Raw genomic sequence first — 14,542 nt, forward strand, 5'->3', positions numbered from 1 at the left:
ACTGTCTTTTTTCTGTTTCTGGTTCCTTTCGTTATCTGGAGACTAGAAGTAGTGCCTTAATTGGGCAAATAAGATCATCTAACAGCACCAAGTATTCTCTGAACTAAAAGTCCAGTACTGTGGTGAATGAATCTCTGAATATGCTATCTCTGATACCCTGCAATTCTGCATACATGCTCACTGCGCACTTATCTTACATACAAGCAGCCACCTGTCTCCTTGTTCCACCAACTCACTTGCAGGTGAAAATACAATGTTAAGTTGTGTTTGCTAAAAATCAGGATATTAGTCTGAAGACAGACTTGGTTGTAGCCCTGAATCAAGCCCTAGGTAAGTCACACAGGCTGCAAATCTTCGGCGGGATTCTTTAAAGCAGAAATGCGGTAAAAACCCTGTTATCTGTTCTTTTTTACCGCATTTCTGTATTCTCTGTTACCCCTCCGTATTCCCTCAGCGCTGCGGAGGCAATCGCCAGCAAAAGCTGGCGATTGCCTGCAGAAGCCTATGGCTTCTTACCGCAGCGCTGTAAGAGGGATCCGTCACGGATTTAGCAAACGCTGAAATCTGAAATTTTGGGGATTTCACTTATGCCATCTTTAGATGTTGTTGGTTCCTGGAGTCCCGCTCCTTCCTATTGGAAGGAGTGCTGGGTTGTGAAGACCGATTTCTTCACACATGCCGACTGCGGTGTGTGATGTGAACTCGGGTTATGCATGCACACAAACAAACAAAGTAAAGTTATGTCGCTACCAATTACAGTAAGAAACACATATGCTAGGGGCCCAAGAGACATCTGTGTTTCAGAGCTTTCCCTGCACTGAAACAATGCTGAATTGTTTTGGTAGTTAAGTATCCATCACCGTAGCTCTCAATTATTTGAGGTGATTAGTATAATCAATAGGCACTGTATCCACAAAAATGTAAATAAATATAAAGTCATTTTCAAACACTATCATTAGCAACAAATGAAAAATTAGAACTAAAACTCTCCATTAACGTGGTTCTTATAAATGGAGATTTCAGAATTAGATTTGAATCTAGCAAATTAATCATTTTGTTTATGATTCTTGTACTTATTGCTCTACCCTAATATCATTGATGATATAGAGTAGTAACTAGAATGCCATTGTTCTGTAACTCATTAAGTGCCTTACCTTTGTAAGGATCATTGACTTTTTTCATTTCTGTAGGCTGAGCATCTTCTTTAGACAAACTACTCATTTTTTTTGTTTCCTGCGAACCAGATTCTGCATCCTTCCCAGATTCTACTTCTTCATGGATCTTTGGAACTTCCAGAATGCCCAACCTTCGCATTGTTCCAGGGGAACGTCTCTCAACGGGTGGAGATTGGGTGGCCAAGAGTGACTTATTCTTCCTAGATATTCCTGGAGACACATTGGGGCTCTCTTTTCTGGAGGGAGGAGAAAGTGAGTCTGAGCTTCCAATCTCTTCATCATCCAGTTGTTTAGACTTAGAGAGAAATATTTTACGACGTGCACCAGAAGCCAGTTCTGCTGGAGTTGCTGAAGGAATTGGAGCTAAATTTTCAGTAGACTTCCATTTGCGGCTGCTGTCTCTTTCAGACTCAAAATGCAGGTTTCCAAGGATGTTTTCAGCAGGAAGGCTACCAACAACAATGGAAGGCACAGATAGGGCAGCAGCAGATTTTGTGCCCAATGCTATTTTAGCTGCTATTTTTCTTGAAGTTGATGGACTAAAACTTAGCTCTTCCTTGCTCAAGATAGCTCCCTCCTGTGTGCCTTTTGAACTCCTTTTAGGTGTTACTGGACTCAGTGGGGCACTTGACACTTCAGCTATTATGTCTTCTTTCTTGAATGATTCAGTCAGTCTTCTAGGAATGGTTGGACTTGTTGGCAAAGAATCCACATTCTGAACCATGTCTTCCTCAGAAGCTGGGGTGAGTTTGCCTGATGTGGAACTGGAATGCATACTCTCTGGGCTCTGTGGAGAGTCACTATCTTTGCCAGATTCGTACTTATTCCTGGAACTTGGCAGACCTAAATTTATTTCAGGTGCATCGCTATCTACAGGTGATTGTAGATGGGCATCACCCATTTCTTTTTTACCTCTTTCATCTGGCTTATGATCTACAACATCTGCTGGTTTTAGGTGTAACAATGTCAACAAGGAATTCTTCAGCGTTGTTACCAAACTGTGATCCTGCTTTTCTGGTTTTGCCATTTTGTCTTTAACATTTTTCTGACTATCAGTCTGTGAAGTTGCAAAAAGTTCAGCTTTAGGATGCTTCTCTGTTACATTTGTGTTTTTAGTTTCCAGAGTCACAAGCTCTTGCCTGTATGTCTCTTCTTTGTGTGCCAAAGGTGGAATTAGTTCTGCTTCATTATAATCTTCATCCAATGGTACAGCCATTGGAGAGGCTACAAGACTAGAATCTACGGAACTTTCCCCATTACTGGTAGCTCCTGACTCCAGTGCTTTTTTCACATCACGAAGAAGAGTTGCCACAGACTGATTTTGTTCACTTGATAATGATAATTTTGATGAACTGTCACAAGTGAGATCAATCTCCAGGACATTTTCAGAAATATCAAAACAATGTATTTGAGTCCCCACATTGGGTATTACTTCACTAGCTACATTTTCTTCTGTTACTATTGCCTTCACTTCCTGTGATGTAATTGCTGCCCCAGGCAACAAACCAACATATATTTCTTCTGAACTTGGTTCTTGTTCCTTCACATCCTCCATCATTTCAATTTCACTGGATAAAATATCTGCAATAATGACATTTTCTGTCAAACTGTCATTAGAAAGCTCCCTAACCTTAAGCGTAACTTCATCCCTTTCCATATCCTTTGTACCCCTTGAAACGGCAATAGGTTCAGTTGCAACATTATCCATTACATTCCTTTGTTGGTTATCACATACATCTTTTACATATGCTTCCCCTGAACTAGTCTCCAGGAAGGACACTGGAGAATGCATAGGTATAACTGATGGAATAACCTCAATTATTTGAAGAGTTTCTAGTTGTCCACCTTGATTTACAGTGTCCACAAGAGGTATTGCTTCTACTTGTGTTGACTCTTCGATCTCCATGTATATTGGAATTGGTGAGCGTGGACATTTAACTGAGTTATTGTCTTCCGTGGTTTCTTGTATTTCCATATCCTTTATTTCATTTGTATCAGATTTTTCCTGTACAGGTGATTCTGTACCTCCTGAAACTTCACGTATCTAAAAATATATATATACATATAGATGAGTACTCTGTTCAGCATAACATCTATCCTATTTAGGGAACAACACAAAATCAATGAGGATGTGGTCATGCTGCTGAAAATCAAAACGTTGACAGTCATAATGTTAACATGGTTAAAATGTGGACATCAACATGACAACACAGGAAATTACACAATTAAATGGTCTGCATGATTAACTTGTTGACAAAAAAATGTTAAGGGTTGTTTTTAGGGTAAGGCTTAAAATTGGGTATCAATAATATGTACCAGTCAACATTTTGGCTTTCAACATTTTCAACATGTTGACATTTGTAAGTATCAACAGGCTGCAAATCAGCATCATGATTCTTCAAATTCTGAAAATGTTGACATTTTGCCGATAAAATGTACAGGTCACCATTATGGGGCCAAGTGTAATAGGGTGAGAGTTTCAGAAAGTGAGAGATTTTGGGAGAGTTTTCCCATGTTTTTTGAAAGCAGCAATCAATTACATGGCAAAATCAACCTGGTCTTGCAGTGTAACTGATTGCTGCTTAAAAAAAAAGGGGAAAACTCTCCCAAAATCTCCCACTTTCTGAAACTCTCACCCTATTACATTTGGCCCATGGTGTCTACATAATGACTGTCAACATTGATTGCTAGCAAAACATACAGAATCGCAACCAAAGAGTTAGAAAGAGTTTTTATTGAAAAACATTCAAAACTGCTCCAAAAACCATTTTATTTAAACATGTAAATAACAAACTACATCAAATTAATAATCACATATGATTTTGTTCCAGTCCTTAGTTTCTACCCTGCTTATTGTCAGGGTATCCCAAACCCCGCCACTATTAGTGCCTGCCCCATTCATGATTTTGAAAATGTCCCTTACAAAATGGCCACCACCTCCTCTAGCAACCTTTATAACTGTCTCTCCTGAGGCGGTGACCACTTTAGGAAGGACATCTCTCCCATGGTGCTGCTCCTCAGGCCAGTAGCTCCTCTCTGCTGCACTAACAGCATTGTGGAAGCCCAGGACACCTGTCCCCATAGTACCCCAGCACCCACAAACCACCCAGTGCCTCCAAGCTACTGCAGGTTCTGTGAGGACTGTTGTTATACCACTGTTTTTTCAAGAGAAACCTAAAATTACTATGCAGTTCTCTTTGCAGATAGTCATGACCGTATTGGATTTAACGTATATTATTCTAGCTAATAAGTTAAGAGCTCAGTACTATCATTTATAATTAACCCCTACTTTGAGTACATTTGTACATTATTTAAAATAATAAAATGTTTATTATTTTCAATAATAATTATAGTCCAGAAAGAAAAAAAAAAGGTTCTAGAGCAGCTGTAAAACAGAATGAAAAAAATAGATTATATGCTAGTTTTTTTTCTATTTTTCCTTTAAGCATTACCTTCTCAGCCTCTGCCTTCTGGCTGATTTCTAGCTGCTTCTGCAATAGTGCGTATGCTTTCTGCAAAGCCATATATTCCATTTCCAAGTTCTGCAGCTTCTCGAGTGTCTCTGTTCGGGTCTTTTCCTAATAAATAAAACATAAAAACTTAAATATTATCCTTTATTTTTAAAATGTGAAAACTAATTTAATCAGAAAATATACTTTTAACAGGTGCATATAGAAGCATGTTGGGGCTTTACTGCTCATATGCTAAAAAGAGCAGAGGTTTCCGGCACATGTTCAATGACTTACTAGTCAGAAAGCATCAGGTTTGCAGACAGTCATTGAAATGGACCCATCGGTGACATGTTTCTCCACTGGCTGCACACATAGGGGCAGATGTATAAAGCCTAGTAAAGTGATAAAGTCATAATAAAGTGAGATTAATGAGGAAGGTGATAACGCTCCAGCCAATCAGCTGTGTTTGGAAAATGACAGTAGTTGATTAGATGGTGCTCTATAACTGTACACTTTATCCCCATTTTTACACCCTTTTATCACTTTACCAGGCTTAAAACATCTGCCCCACTATTTCTTACAACACATATGCTGTATACTTATATGATTTTTTTTTTAAATGTTCAATTGGGAACCTCATGATTTTATTTTTTTGTTACCCAAGCTGCACAGGCGTATGTGTTTAATTCTTAAGGAGATTTCTATAAAATCTCTATTTGGTGAAATCCCCCTATTTTGTCCTACTCATTAATAGAACAAGCACTGATGGTCATTTGCTTAGTTCTTTGGAAGCTGAGAGTGGTCAATAAAGCGTTTTAAACAGTGTGGTCCACTATAGCTACCAACCATGCAGCTCCAGCCATCCTCCTCTTTGCCATCTCCTCTGAGCACACAAGGACTTCCTGCTTTGTGAAAGCCAACAATGCCAATGCTCAATGCCATTTACCCAGGGTTAAAAGCATGTGCAAGATAAGTTAATTGAATTGCCCCATCATGTGTTAAACTGTCTCTCTACCAGCTTTGTTACACTATATTAGGGGTGGGGAACCTTTTTTTTGCCATAAGTAAAAATTTCTCTTACAAATTGTCCTGCTGCAGCCATCCCATGCTCCAGCAGCTGCTGCTGAATAGGACTGACAGTCTCCGGCTGATTAAGAGGAATCTCACGAGAACTACCGACCTCTCACGAGAATTCCCCTGTACTTGACTTCTGGCAAAGCTGCCGTGCGGGTGGGAGGGCCACTCAGACCGTCTACGGGGCCCGCATACGGCCCCCGGGCCTGAGGTTCCCCACCTCTGCAGTATATCATAGTGCACAATCATATACACTAATCTTGCTGGGACAACATCAAATTTCCGAGCTTGAGTAAGATTCACTTTTACAAATAATTTGTATTTACAGCACAGAAATCACAGGATCTAGGATCTTTGTAACACACCGGCATGTTCCTGTGAAATACTATGGGCTAACGCGTCAGTCTTAGAATGTTTTGTTATGCTGAAGGGAACATTAGCCAATTATATTGTGTAATGTCCAATAAATAATACAAATTATAATACTATTATCCTTTATTTTTAATGGGGGCAACAAGTGCCAACCACTGAAATATAAATAGTACAAAAATAAGGAGATAAACTAAACAGTTAAAAAAGACTAATTTAATGACCCAGCAACCTGGGTCATGTCACAATCCTGCCTGAACTCTGCGTGTTTGTCCTGTCGTACCTGCCTGTCAGTCTTGTGTATCTCAGCCTGCTGCAGCAAGACTACCATGTGATCTGAACCTGTGCTAGTAATGAGCACCTGGGGGAGTTCTGAATCAGCCATTAACTCTGTAGTTACCAGTAGAATGGAATCATGCAAGTTCCCTGTTGGCCTCATCCAGAGACTGTTCCAGGTGTTGCCATTCCCAATCACCCAGCTGCCCAATCAGTGCTGTTCTGAGGGGTTATCCTCTCAGCTCTGCAGGCACACCTTACTTGTGCATCATCGCTTCTAAGCTTCATGCTGTAGGAGCTCTTCCTGAACAGGCTCCCAAGTCCTGAACTCTGGCTGCAGCTTCTGTGATCTTCAGTACCTGCACCTGTGACCACCTGCACCTGCGTGCTTCAGTACCTGCACCTGTGCCCACCTGCACCTGCACTCCAGTGGTATCTACTCTGTGCTTCCAGGCACCTGTGCTCCTGCTACAGTTACTCTGTGCTTCAAGGCACCTGTGCTCCTGCTACAGCTACTCTGTGCTTCAAGGCACCTGTTCCCTTGCTACAGCTACTCCGTGCTTCCAGGCACCTGTGCCTTTGCTATAGCTTCTCCGTGCTTCCAGGCACCCGTGCTCCTGCTCCAGCTACTCTGTGCTTCCAGACACCTGTGCTCCTGCTCCAGCTACTCCGGGCTTCCAGGCACATGTGCTTCTGCTCCATCTTCATCAGTCCCAGCTGTCAGCACCCGTGTTCCTCCAGTCCTCTATACATCCACACCTCCAGCTACAGTTTCCAAGAGTCTGGTACAAATCCCATGGTGATTTCTCCCAATCCCAGTCATTCTCACTAGCTTCTCCAAAGACTATTACAAACTCTGAGTTATCATCTGTACCATTTTTCCCATTTTGCAATAAACTTCATTCATCTTATTCACGTGCCGCCGATCTCTGTTTCCATTGATAGTCAGCTAGCCACCAAGGTCACTCCCAGGTCCCAATTCTCAGTTGTGACAGGTCAGAAGACTTAAAGGATCACTGGCAGCAACCATGAGTGGGAACACACTGTGAAAATGGAGTTTCGTCTGTATAGAAAAATATATTTTTATTTCCTTACTCATGTTAACCCTTGTATTTTCAGTATACCTATAATTGACGTTTGCATATTTTCAATTAAAATTAAATGTTGAAAAAAATGAAGACCAAGATAAGAAGAGGAGAGCTGAACACTACGGAGCATATGAGGCAGTGGAGGGTGGGAGAAAGACGGGAGAATGATCTCCAGTGGAAGTGAGCAATGAGTGACAAATCTTGGATGTTGGTGCAGGAAGAGGCAATAACTGCAGAAGCAAGTCAACAGTCAGTGGAATAGTGGAGAAAACAATAAACAAAAAAAAGCGCTGTCTGCTGGTGCATGAAGAAAAAGAAGAGGAATTCTAAATTACCCGTATATACTCAAGTATAAGCAGGCACGAATATAAGCCTAATTTTACAACAAAAAACTGGGAAAATGTATTGACTCAAGTGGGGGGGGGGGGGGTTCAGCATACAAAATGTTCTGAAAAAGTAGGCTTGGGGGGCGTGGCCACGGCAGCGCGCGAGTGAGGGAGGTAATGTGCCGGCTCTCCTACATGTGAAAGAACGGCTCCCTAAACGCCCAGACCTACATGCGATGGTTACCGTGTCTGGGGTGATCTGAGACGGCGAGTGTCACGGAGGCCAGTTGGAGCTTTGTCCCACGCTGCATCCGCGAAGTACGCAGCATATTCCAGCGGCTGGAAGAGGACGGTGCTGCGGCGTGTGACGCCGGTCCGGCTGGCCGCATACTTCCTGTCTGACCCCTGGTGCGACCCCTGACGCTCACCGGGAGACGCGACAGCGGCTGTAAGCAGTCAGACGGCAGCTAGAAAGCAGCTAGCACGGAGCGAGCAGTGGAGAGAAGGCGGCTGTGCAGATTAAAAGCAAGGGGGAACCTTGCGGCTAGAGACACGGGTCCTGCTGAAATTGTACCTGAGTGGAGGACTGTGTTGGGCTACTCACCTGATTGCGACAACAGCCACAGCGGCAAGTCTGAACCACCTTGGGAACCTCTTTACCATACAGGACAGATTCTCCTCCTTGACCCATGGAAGTGGTCAAAAAGGTTGGTGGTGGTAGACAGGTGGGGATATATCAGAAGTTCAGAGACAAGCAAGTCTCTCATTCAATGAATAGCCAATATTGCTGAACAATCCATTACATAGAGACTGCCACCTAATTATATATACCCCTATTGTTTCCATCTACGGGTCAAGGCGCTTCTGGCAAAGAGCAGGGGGACCAAAAAAAAGGCAGAATAAATATATAAATGCCTATTGTGACTACTGTGTGCCTCCTATTTTTTGCATCAAAGACTGCCATATGAACCCTATATAAACCTACGTGGAGGGACTTGTGTTCTTGGTAATGGCAGGAGGGGCACGAACCGCATAAACAAGGGAACAAGCCGATACTTGGGTGAACGGTGTCTGCTTCTGCTGCCGCAACACTGCGTATAAACACGGTTTAGTATCCGATCGCATAGAAATTGCATATCAGCCCAGATTGGGGCTTTGTGTTTTCTGCAAAGACAAGCATGACATAAATTGCAGGAATAGGCGAATAAGCCTGCATTAAAGTGAATTGTGCCATAGTAAACCTCATCCAGGTCCGGTCAAAGACTGTCGTACAAATTATACCTAACACTACCTAACCCTGCAAAACTTGATACGGGTTTCATTGGCCCTGGCAATAATTAGAGGGTACAGAAAATTCTAGAGTCTCTATCCCCCTCAGCTGGTAAAGAGAAAGATTAATCTGGAAAAATAGAACAACTGTGCCTCGTTGTCACCCCGTCTGTGATTTTCCCCTTCTAAAGGAAGAAGGGGGAGAAAAAAGAAAAAAAAGGGGGGAAGGAAGGGAAAAAGGAGAGAGACGTTTATTCTTTTTTTTTTATTTACTCATTTATTTATTTATTTATTTATTTTTTTTCTCTCTATCTCCTGTGTAACAAACAATATAAAGGATGGGTAAAACAGGCCAAAACACGGCCGCAGCGCGGCTGGAGAAGTATGCCCGCTCCCAGACACAGACTGGGAACAGTTCCCAGTTAACTACTCCTCAGACAACTCCTGCTAAGGGATCCAAGGACCCGCAACCAACTGATGTTACTCTGCAGCAGGTATTAGATGCCGTCAACACTTGCGAATCTCGGCTTTCGGAACAAATAATGAAGGTCCAATCCGATATAATGTTGCTGAGAAACGATGCACAGAAGATACGGGAAAGGGTCACAGAGATAGAAGGCCGAGTCTCCTCAGTGGAGGATGCAATGGTCCCCCTTCAATCTCAAGTTAAAACCCTGGCAGTACAAATGGCGGATATGCGACACAAAATGACAGATTTCGAGGGGAGACTTCGTCGCAACAATATCAGATTCATTGGTTTTGAAGAACGGGCGGAGGGAAGCCAGCCAGAAAAATTTTTGGAGGAATGGCTGACACAAGAATTTGGGAAGGAGGCCTTTTCCACACAATTTGCTATCGAAAGAGCCCATCGAATCCCAGCACGCCCCGCCATTCCAGGAGGTCCTCCCCGGACCATTATTGCCAAGGTTTTACACTTTAAAGACCGTGATTGTATTCTACGTTTAGCACGGCTTAAACCCGATTTTGGTTATAAAGGGAAAAGAATTTCAGCATTCCCGGACTTTCCAATCGAGATCCAAAAAGAAAGAGCAAAGTTTAGAGAAATAAAGTCAAGGCTCAGGGAGTTGGACATTAAATATTCAATGTTATATCCATCTAAATTAAGGATCGAAGTAAATGGAGAGACAAAATTCTTTTTTTCCCCAGGAGAAGTTGCCGAATGGTTGGATAGATCCTATCCGGGCAGGAGACAAATGTCCAACCCCCAGCAAAGACTGGAGACCTGATGGAATGCGTTTTTCCCTTTTTTCATCTATGTTCATAGCATATAGTTAAACGGATACTATGGACATATGATTTAACCCTGGTGGTGTTTTTTTTTTTTTTTCCTCTCTCTTTCTTTCTTCTTTTTCTTTCCTCTTTTCTTCGCATGTGGGATGGGGGGGAGGGGTGGGAAAAGTTATAAAACTATACAGAAATGGAGAGCTGGCCGCGCGTTTGGTGGCTATTAACTAAGTGCTCCGTGGAGGATATAGGAGGATTGTAAGGAAGGGGGGGGGGGACTGGGAATTTAGGTACACCTGGGGGTTCAGGAGGTACAGGGTGGGGGGAAGGGGTACATGTTGTATATGTTCTGTCAGGATGTTTTGGTTCGGTCTAAGCACAATGGAAAAACAGGAATGCAATTAGAGATACTGAATGAGATAGAGGTTATGAAAACGAAAAACAGATTCTGGAAAGTAGGGGTGGGGACCATACCAGATAAAAAAAAACATGTCTTGATGATTAAACTACTTACGTGGAACGTTAGGGGGCTTAATAACAAAATCAAAAGGGCATTAGTATTAAATCACTGCAAATCATTAGAGGCCGAAATTATATGCCTCCAAGAAAGCCATTTAAGTAGGGATCGGGTAATGGCCCTAAAACGCCCATGGTTAGGCGCAGTTTTTCACGCCCCGTTTACATCTACATCTAGAGGTGTGTCAATACTGGTGAAGAAATCGGTTAACTTTGTAAGTAGAACGGTTAAAACAGATCCAGGTGGCAGATTTATTTTTATTGAATGTAGCATTGACCATGTTGATTTCTGTCTGATGAATGTTTATATCCCTCCGCCATTTTCATATGAGGTATTAAGGGCCGTGGTTGACTTCTCTATTTCATATCCTGAGAACAATGTGATATGTCTTGGAGACTTCAATAATATCCTTTCCCCGCAGTTAGATCGATGGAGTAGGGTAAACAGCGAACCCCATAACAACAAGAACAGATTCGCAGAATTTATAGAAGGGATAGGATGGAAGGACCCATGGCGTATTAAATATCCAGACTTGACCCAATTCTCTTGCTATTCAGCAACCCATAGGAGTTTCTCTAGAATAGACATGATGCTAACCTCAGATAAAATAATTAATAAAATTGTGCATATAGAGTATAAAGCGCGTGGCATTTCAGATCACTCCCCCTTAATAATACATATGGATCTGGAGAAGTCCGTGGGATATCGTTCATGGAAGCTCCAACCGTTTTGGCTGTCACAAATTAACTCAGATGAGATTGAAAGAGAAATTATGGTTTTCTTTGAAAACAATGAAGGTTCTACCTCAAATATGTGTCTATGGGACGCATTTAAGGCCTTTTTGAGAGGCATATTCATCAAAAAAATCTCTTTCCTTAAAAAAGAACATCGGAAGAGAGCTCACAAGCTGGAAGTACAGATGATGCAGCTTGAGGCAGTATACCAATTTAGCAAAACAGATATAGATTGGAGTAAGTGGCAAAAAGCGCTAGGTGATTGGCTGGAGTATATGCAGGATATAAATAGCCGACGGCTTATTTCAAGTTCGCACCATTGGTATTCGAACTCTGACAAAGTTGGCACATTTTTGGCATATTTAACAAAACAGGATAAACCATCAAATATAATATCAAAAATTAAGACGGAGTCAGAAGAAATTCTGACCTCCACTCCCAAAATTGTGGATGAATTTGTCCAACACTACAAGACAGTGTACCAATCCCATATAATTAAAAACCCGGAGGAAATAGAGATCTTTTTAAAAGAATTAGATATCCCACAACTCTCATTTGAAGCCAAAGCTCTCCTGGACGCCCCTATAGATATGGCGGAGGTAGAAAAAGTAATCAGATCACTGCCTACAGGGAAAGCCCCAGGTCTGGACGGGCTGCCAGGAGAGGTATATCAAAAGTTAGAGAGAATACTGGCCCCACGGCTTGTTAAAGTGTATCAAAATATGATGGAAGAAGATGAGGTACCACCTTCAATGGCAGAAGCCTCCATTGTAGTTATACCTAAAAGGGGTAAAGATTTGATCAGGGTGGACTCATACAGGCCGATTTCGCTAATTCCAACAGATGCTAAGATTATCGCAAAAATCTTGGCTAACAGACTGAGCAGCGTCATCCAAAGTATAGTCCACCCTGATCAAACAGGGTTTATGAGTGGAAAGTCCACAATGATAAATCTAAGGAGGGCATTTTCATACATCAAATATGCCAACAAGGTGGGGTTAGATGCCGCGTTGGCCTCATTCGACGCCAACAAAGCATTTGACTCCGTAGAATGGTGTTATCTTTGGGGCACCCTCGAGGCATTTGGATTTGGACCATCCTTTATTAAATGGCTAAGGTTACTGTATAGAAACCCTAGTGCACGCATATCTATAAATGGGTTTACATCTGACCCTTTCTTATTAAACAGAGGGACCCGTCAAGGGTGTCCTCTCTCACCCTATATTTTCGCGATAGCCATTGAACCACTGGCACGCCTATTAAGATCTAGGCTGAATTGCCAGGGGGTGGGATTGGATAGAAGCTTCGATTTGATTTCCTTATATGCAGACGACCTCCTGGTCGGCATGGCCAGGCCCGAAAGTGATCTGCAAATGATAGTTGAACATATTAAAACCTTCGGGGAATTTTCCGGGCTTACCATCAACTGGAGCAAATCCCACCTACTGGCAATAGGTAAGGATTGGTTAGAGGATGAACAAATAAATACGTCCCTGAAAAAAGTAAATAGCTTTAAATATTTAGGGATTGTAATGTCCAGACACCCAGAATAATATCTGAGAGATAATCTTCTACCAGTGTTGGGGGAGGTTAGGAAGAAATGTAAATGTTGGGTAAAATTCCCACTGACACTAATCGGCCGGATTAATTTAATAAAGATGGTCATATTACCTAAGATCCTGTATATACTCCAGCATTCGCCAATATACATTAAAGACAAATTTTTTAGAAATTTGAACACCATAATATCCGCCTTTATATGGGGGAACAAAAGACCTAGAGTCAAACTAGCCACCCTTTGGAGAACAAAAGAAAGAGGGGGACTTGCACTACCGAACTTTAAAAACTATTATTATGCAACCCAAATGGTACAGATAAAAACTTGGGTTAAGACAGACGAACCAACCATGGAATTGAATAGTCTGATAAAAAGTGTTGACAGAAGGATAACCCCCCTACAGATGCTGTTATCTGATAGGACATCTAGAGAGTTCCCTCCCATAATTAATCAGGCCATCAGAATATGGAGAATAGTTTGTAAACAGGATAAATACACAGGGGTGGATCCAGAGACCTCTTTCCTAACCTTAACAACAGTTCAAACAGTCAGGGAACAGCAGGGTGGGAAAATATGGTTAAACTACGGTATATGCACAGTAGGCCAATTCTATCAAGAGAAAAACTTTAAGTCATACGAGCATATGCAGGCTGAATATGGACTACCCAGAGAGATGTTCTTTAGGTTTTTACAAGTTCGAAGCGCAATGACCCAGCATAGTGGAGGAAGGGAAGGGTGGTTGGAGGAAACCCCAATTAAAAAATGTATTCAACAAATTTCCCATCAGAAACAGATCTCCAAATTATATGGATATTTGCAGACTAGTGTCAATGATGTAGACCTTCACCAGCTTAGGCAGAGATGGACCGGGGATATCCCAAATTTAGATGCAAACGATTGGCAGATAGCTCTTGCCTATCCAGGAAGGGCGACGAACTCCACAAGGATACAACAAGTCCAGTTTAATATATTACACAGGACATATATAACCCCGGTTAGGCTAAATAAAATGAATAGCTCCAAAAAAGATAGATGTCCCAAATGTGGGGAAAAAGGGGCCACGTTTTGGCACTTATTGTGGGCCTGTGAAAAGGTGAGATGTTTCTGGGAAAAGATATGCCAGGTCATTTGTGGCTTGGGGATTCCTCGAAATGCCCTATCAGAAATAAATTTAGTGCTGGGGGTATGGCACAGAGGAAATGTCTCTAGAGAGGTGGGAGCCTTGCTATTAAACCTCACAGCACTGGCCAAGCTAGTTATAGCACGCAACTGGATGGCAACAAACGGCCCAGTAGTAGAGGAATAGATTAATCAAGTAAATATCACGTTTGAACACAAAAAATTCATCTATGCTTCTAGAAACACTAGCACTAAATTCTATGCTATTTGGGAAATTTGGCATAGATCTCAACACTTTAAAGTACAAGGAACACTTAAAATGACACGTTAAGAAAAGTAT

The 14,542-nt window shown here is 42.0% G+C and overlaps 1 protein-coding gene across 1 annotated transcript in view; it reads right to left on the reverse strand.

Annotated features, from left to right (window-relative positions):
- Window positions 1-14,542, reverse strand: part of ALPK3 (alpha kinase 3) — a 94,620-nt gene that overhangs the window by 25,554 nt on the left and 54,524 nt on the right. The window contains exons 6-7 of the mRNA XM_083183130.1: window positions 4,628-4,753; window positions 1,155-3,219 (exon numbers count right to left, since the gene is read on the reverse strand). Coding sequence (XP_083039256.1) covers window positions 1,155-3,219; window positions 4,628-4,753 — 2,191 coding nt within the window. The remainder of the gene's footprint in view (window positions 1-1,154; window positions 3,220-4,627; window positions 4,754-14,542) is intronic.

Source organism: Crinia signifera, chromosome 4 (genome assembly GCF_055691185.1).
Source record: "Crinia signifera chromosome 4, ASM5569118v1, whole genome shotgun sequence".
Lineage (NCBI taxonomy): Eukaryota > Metazoa > Chordata > Amphibia > Anura > Myobatrachidae > Crinia > Crinia signifera.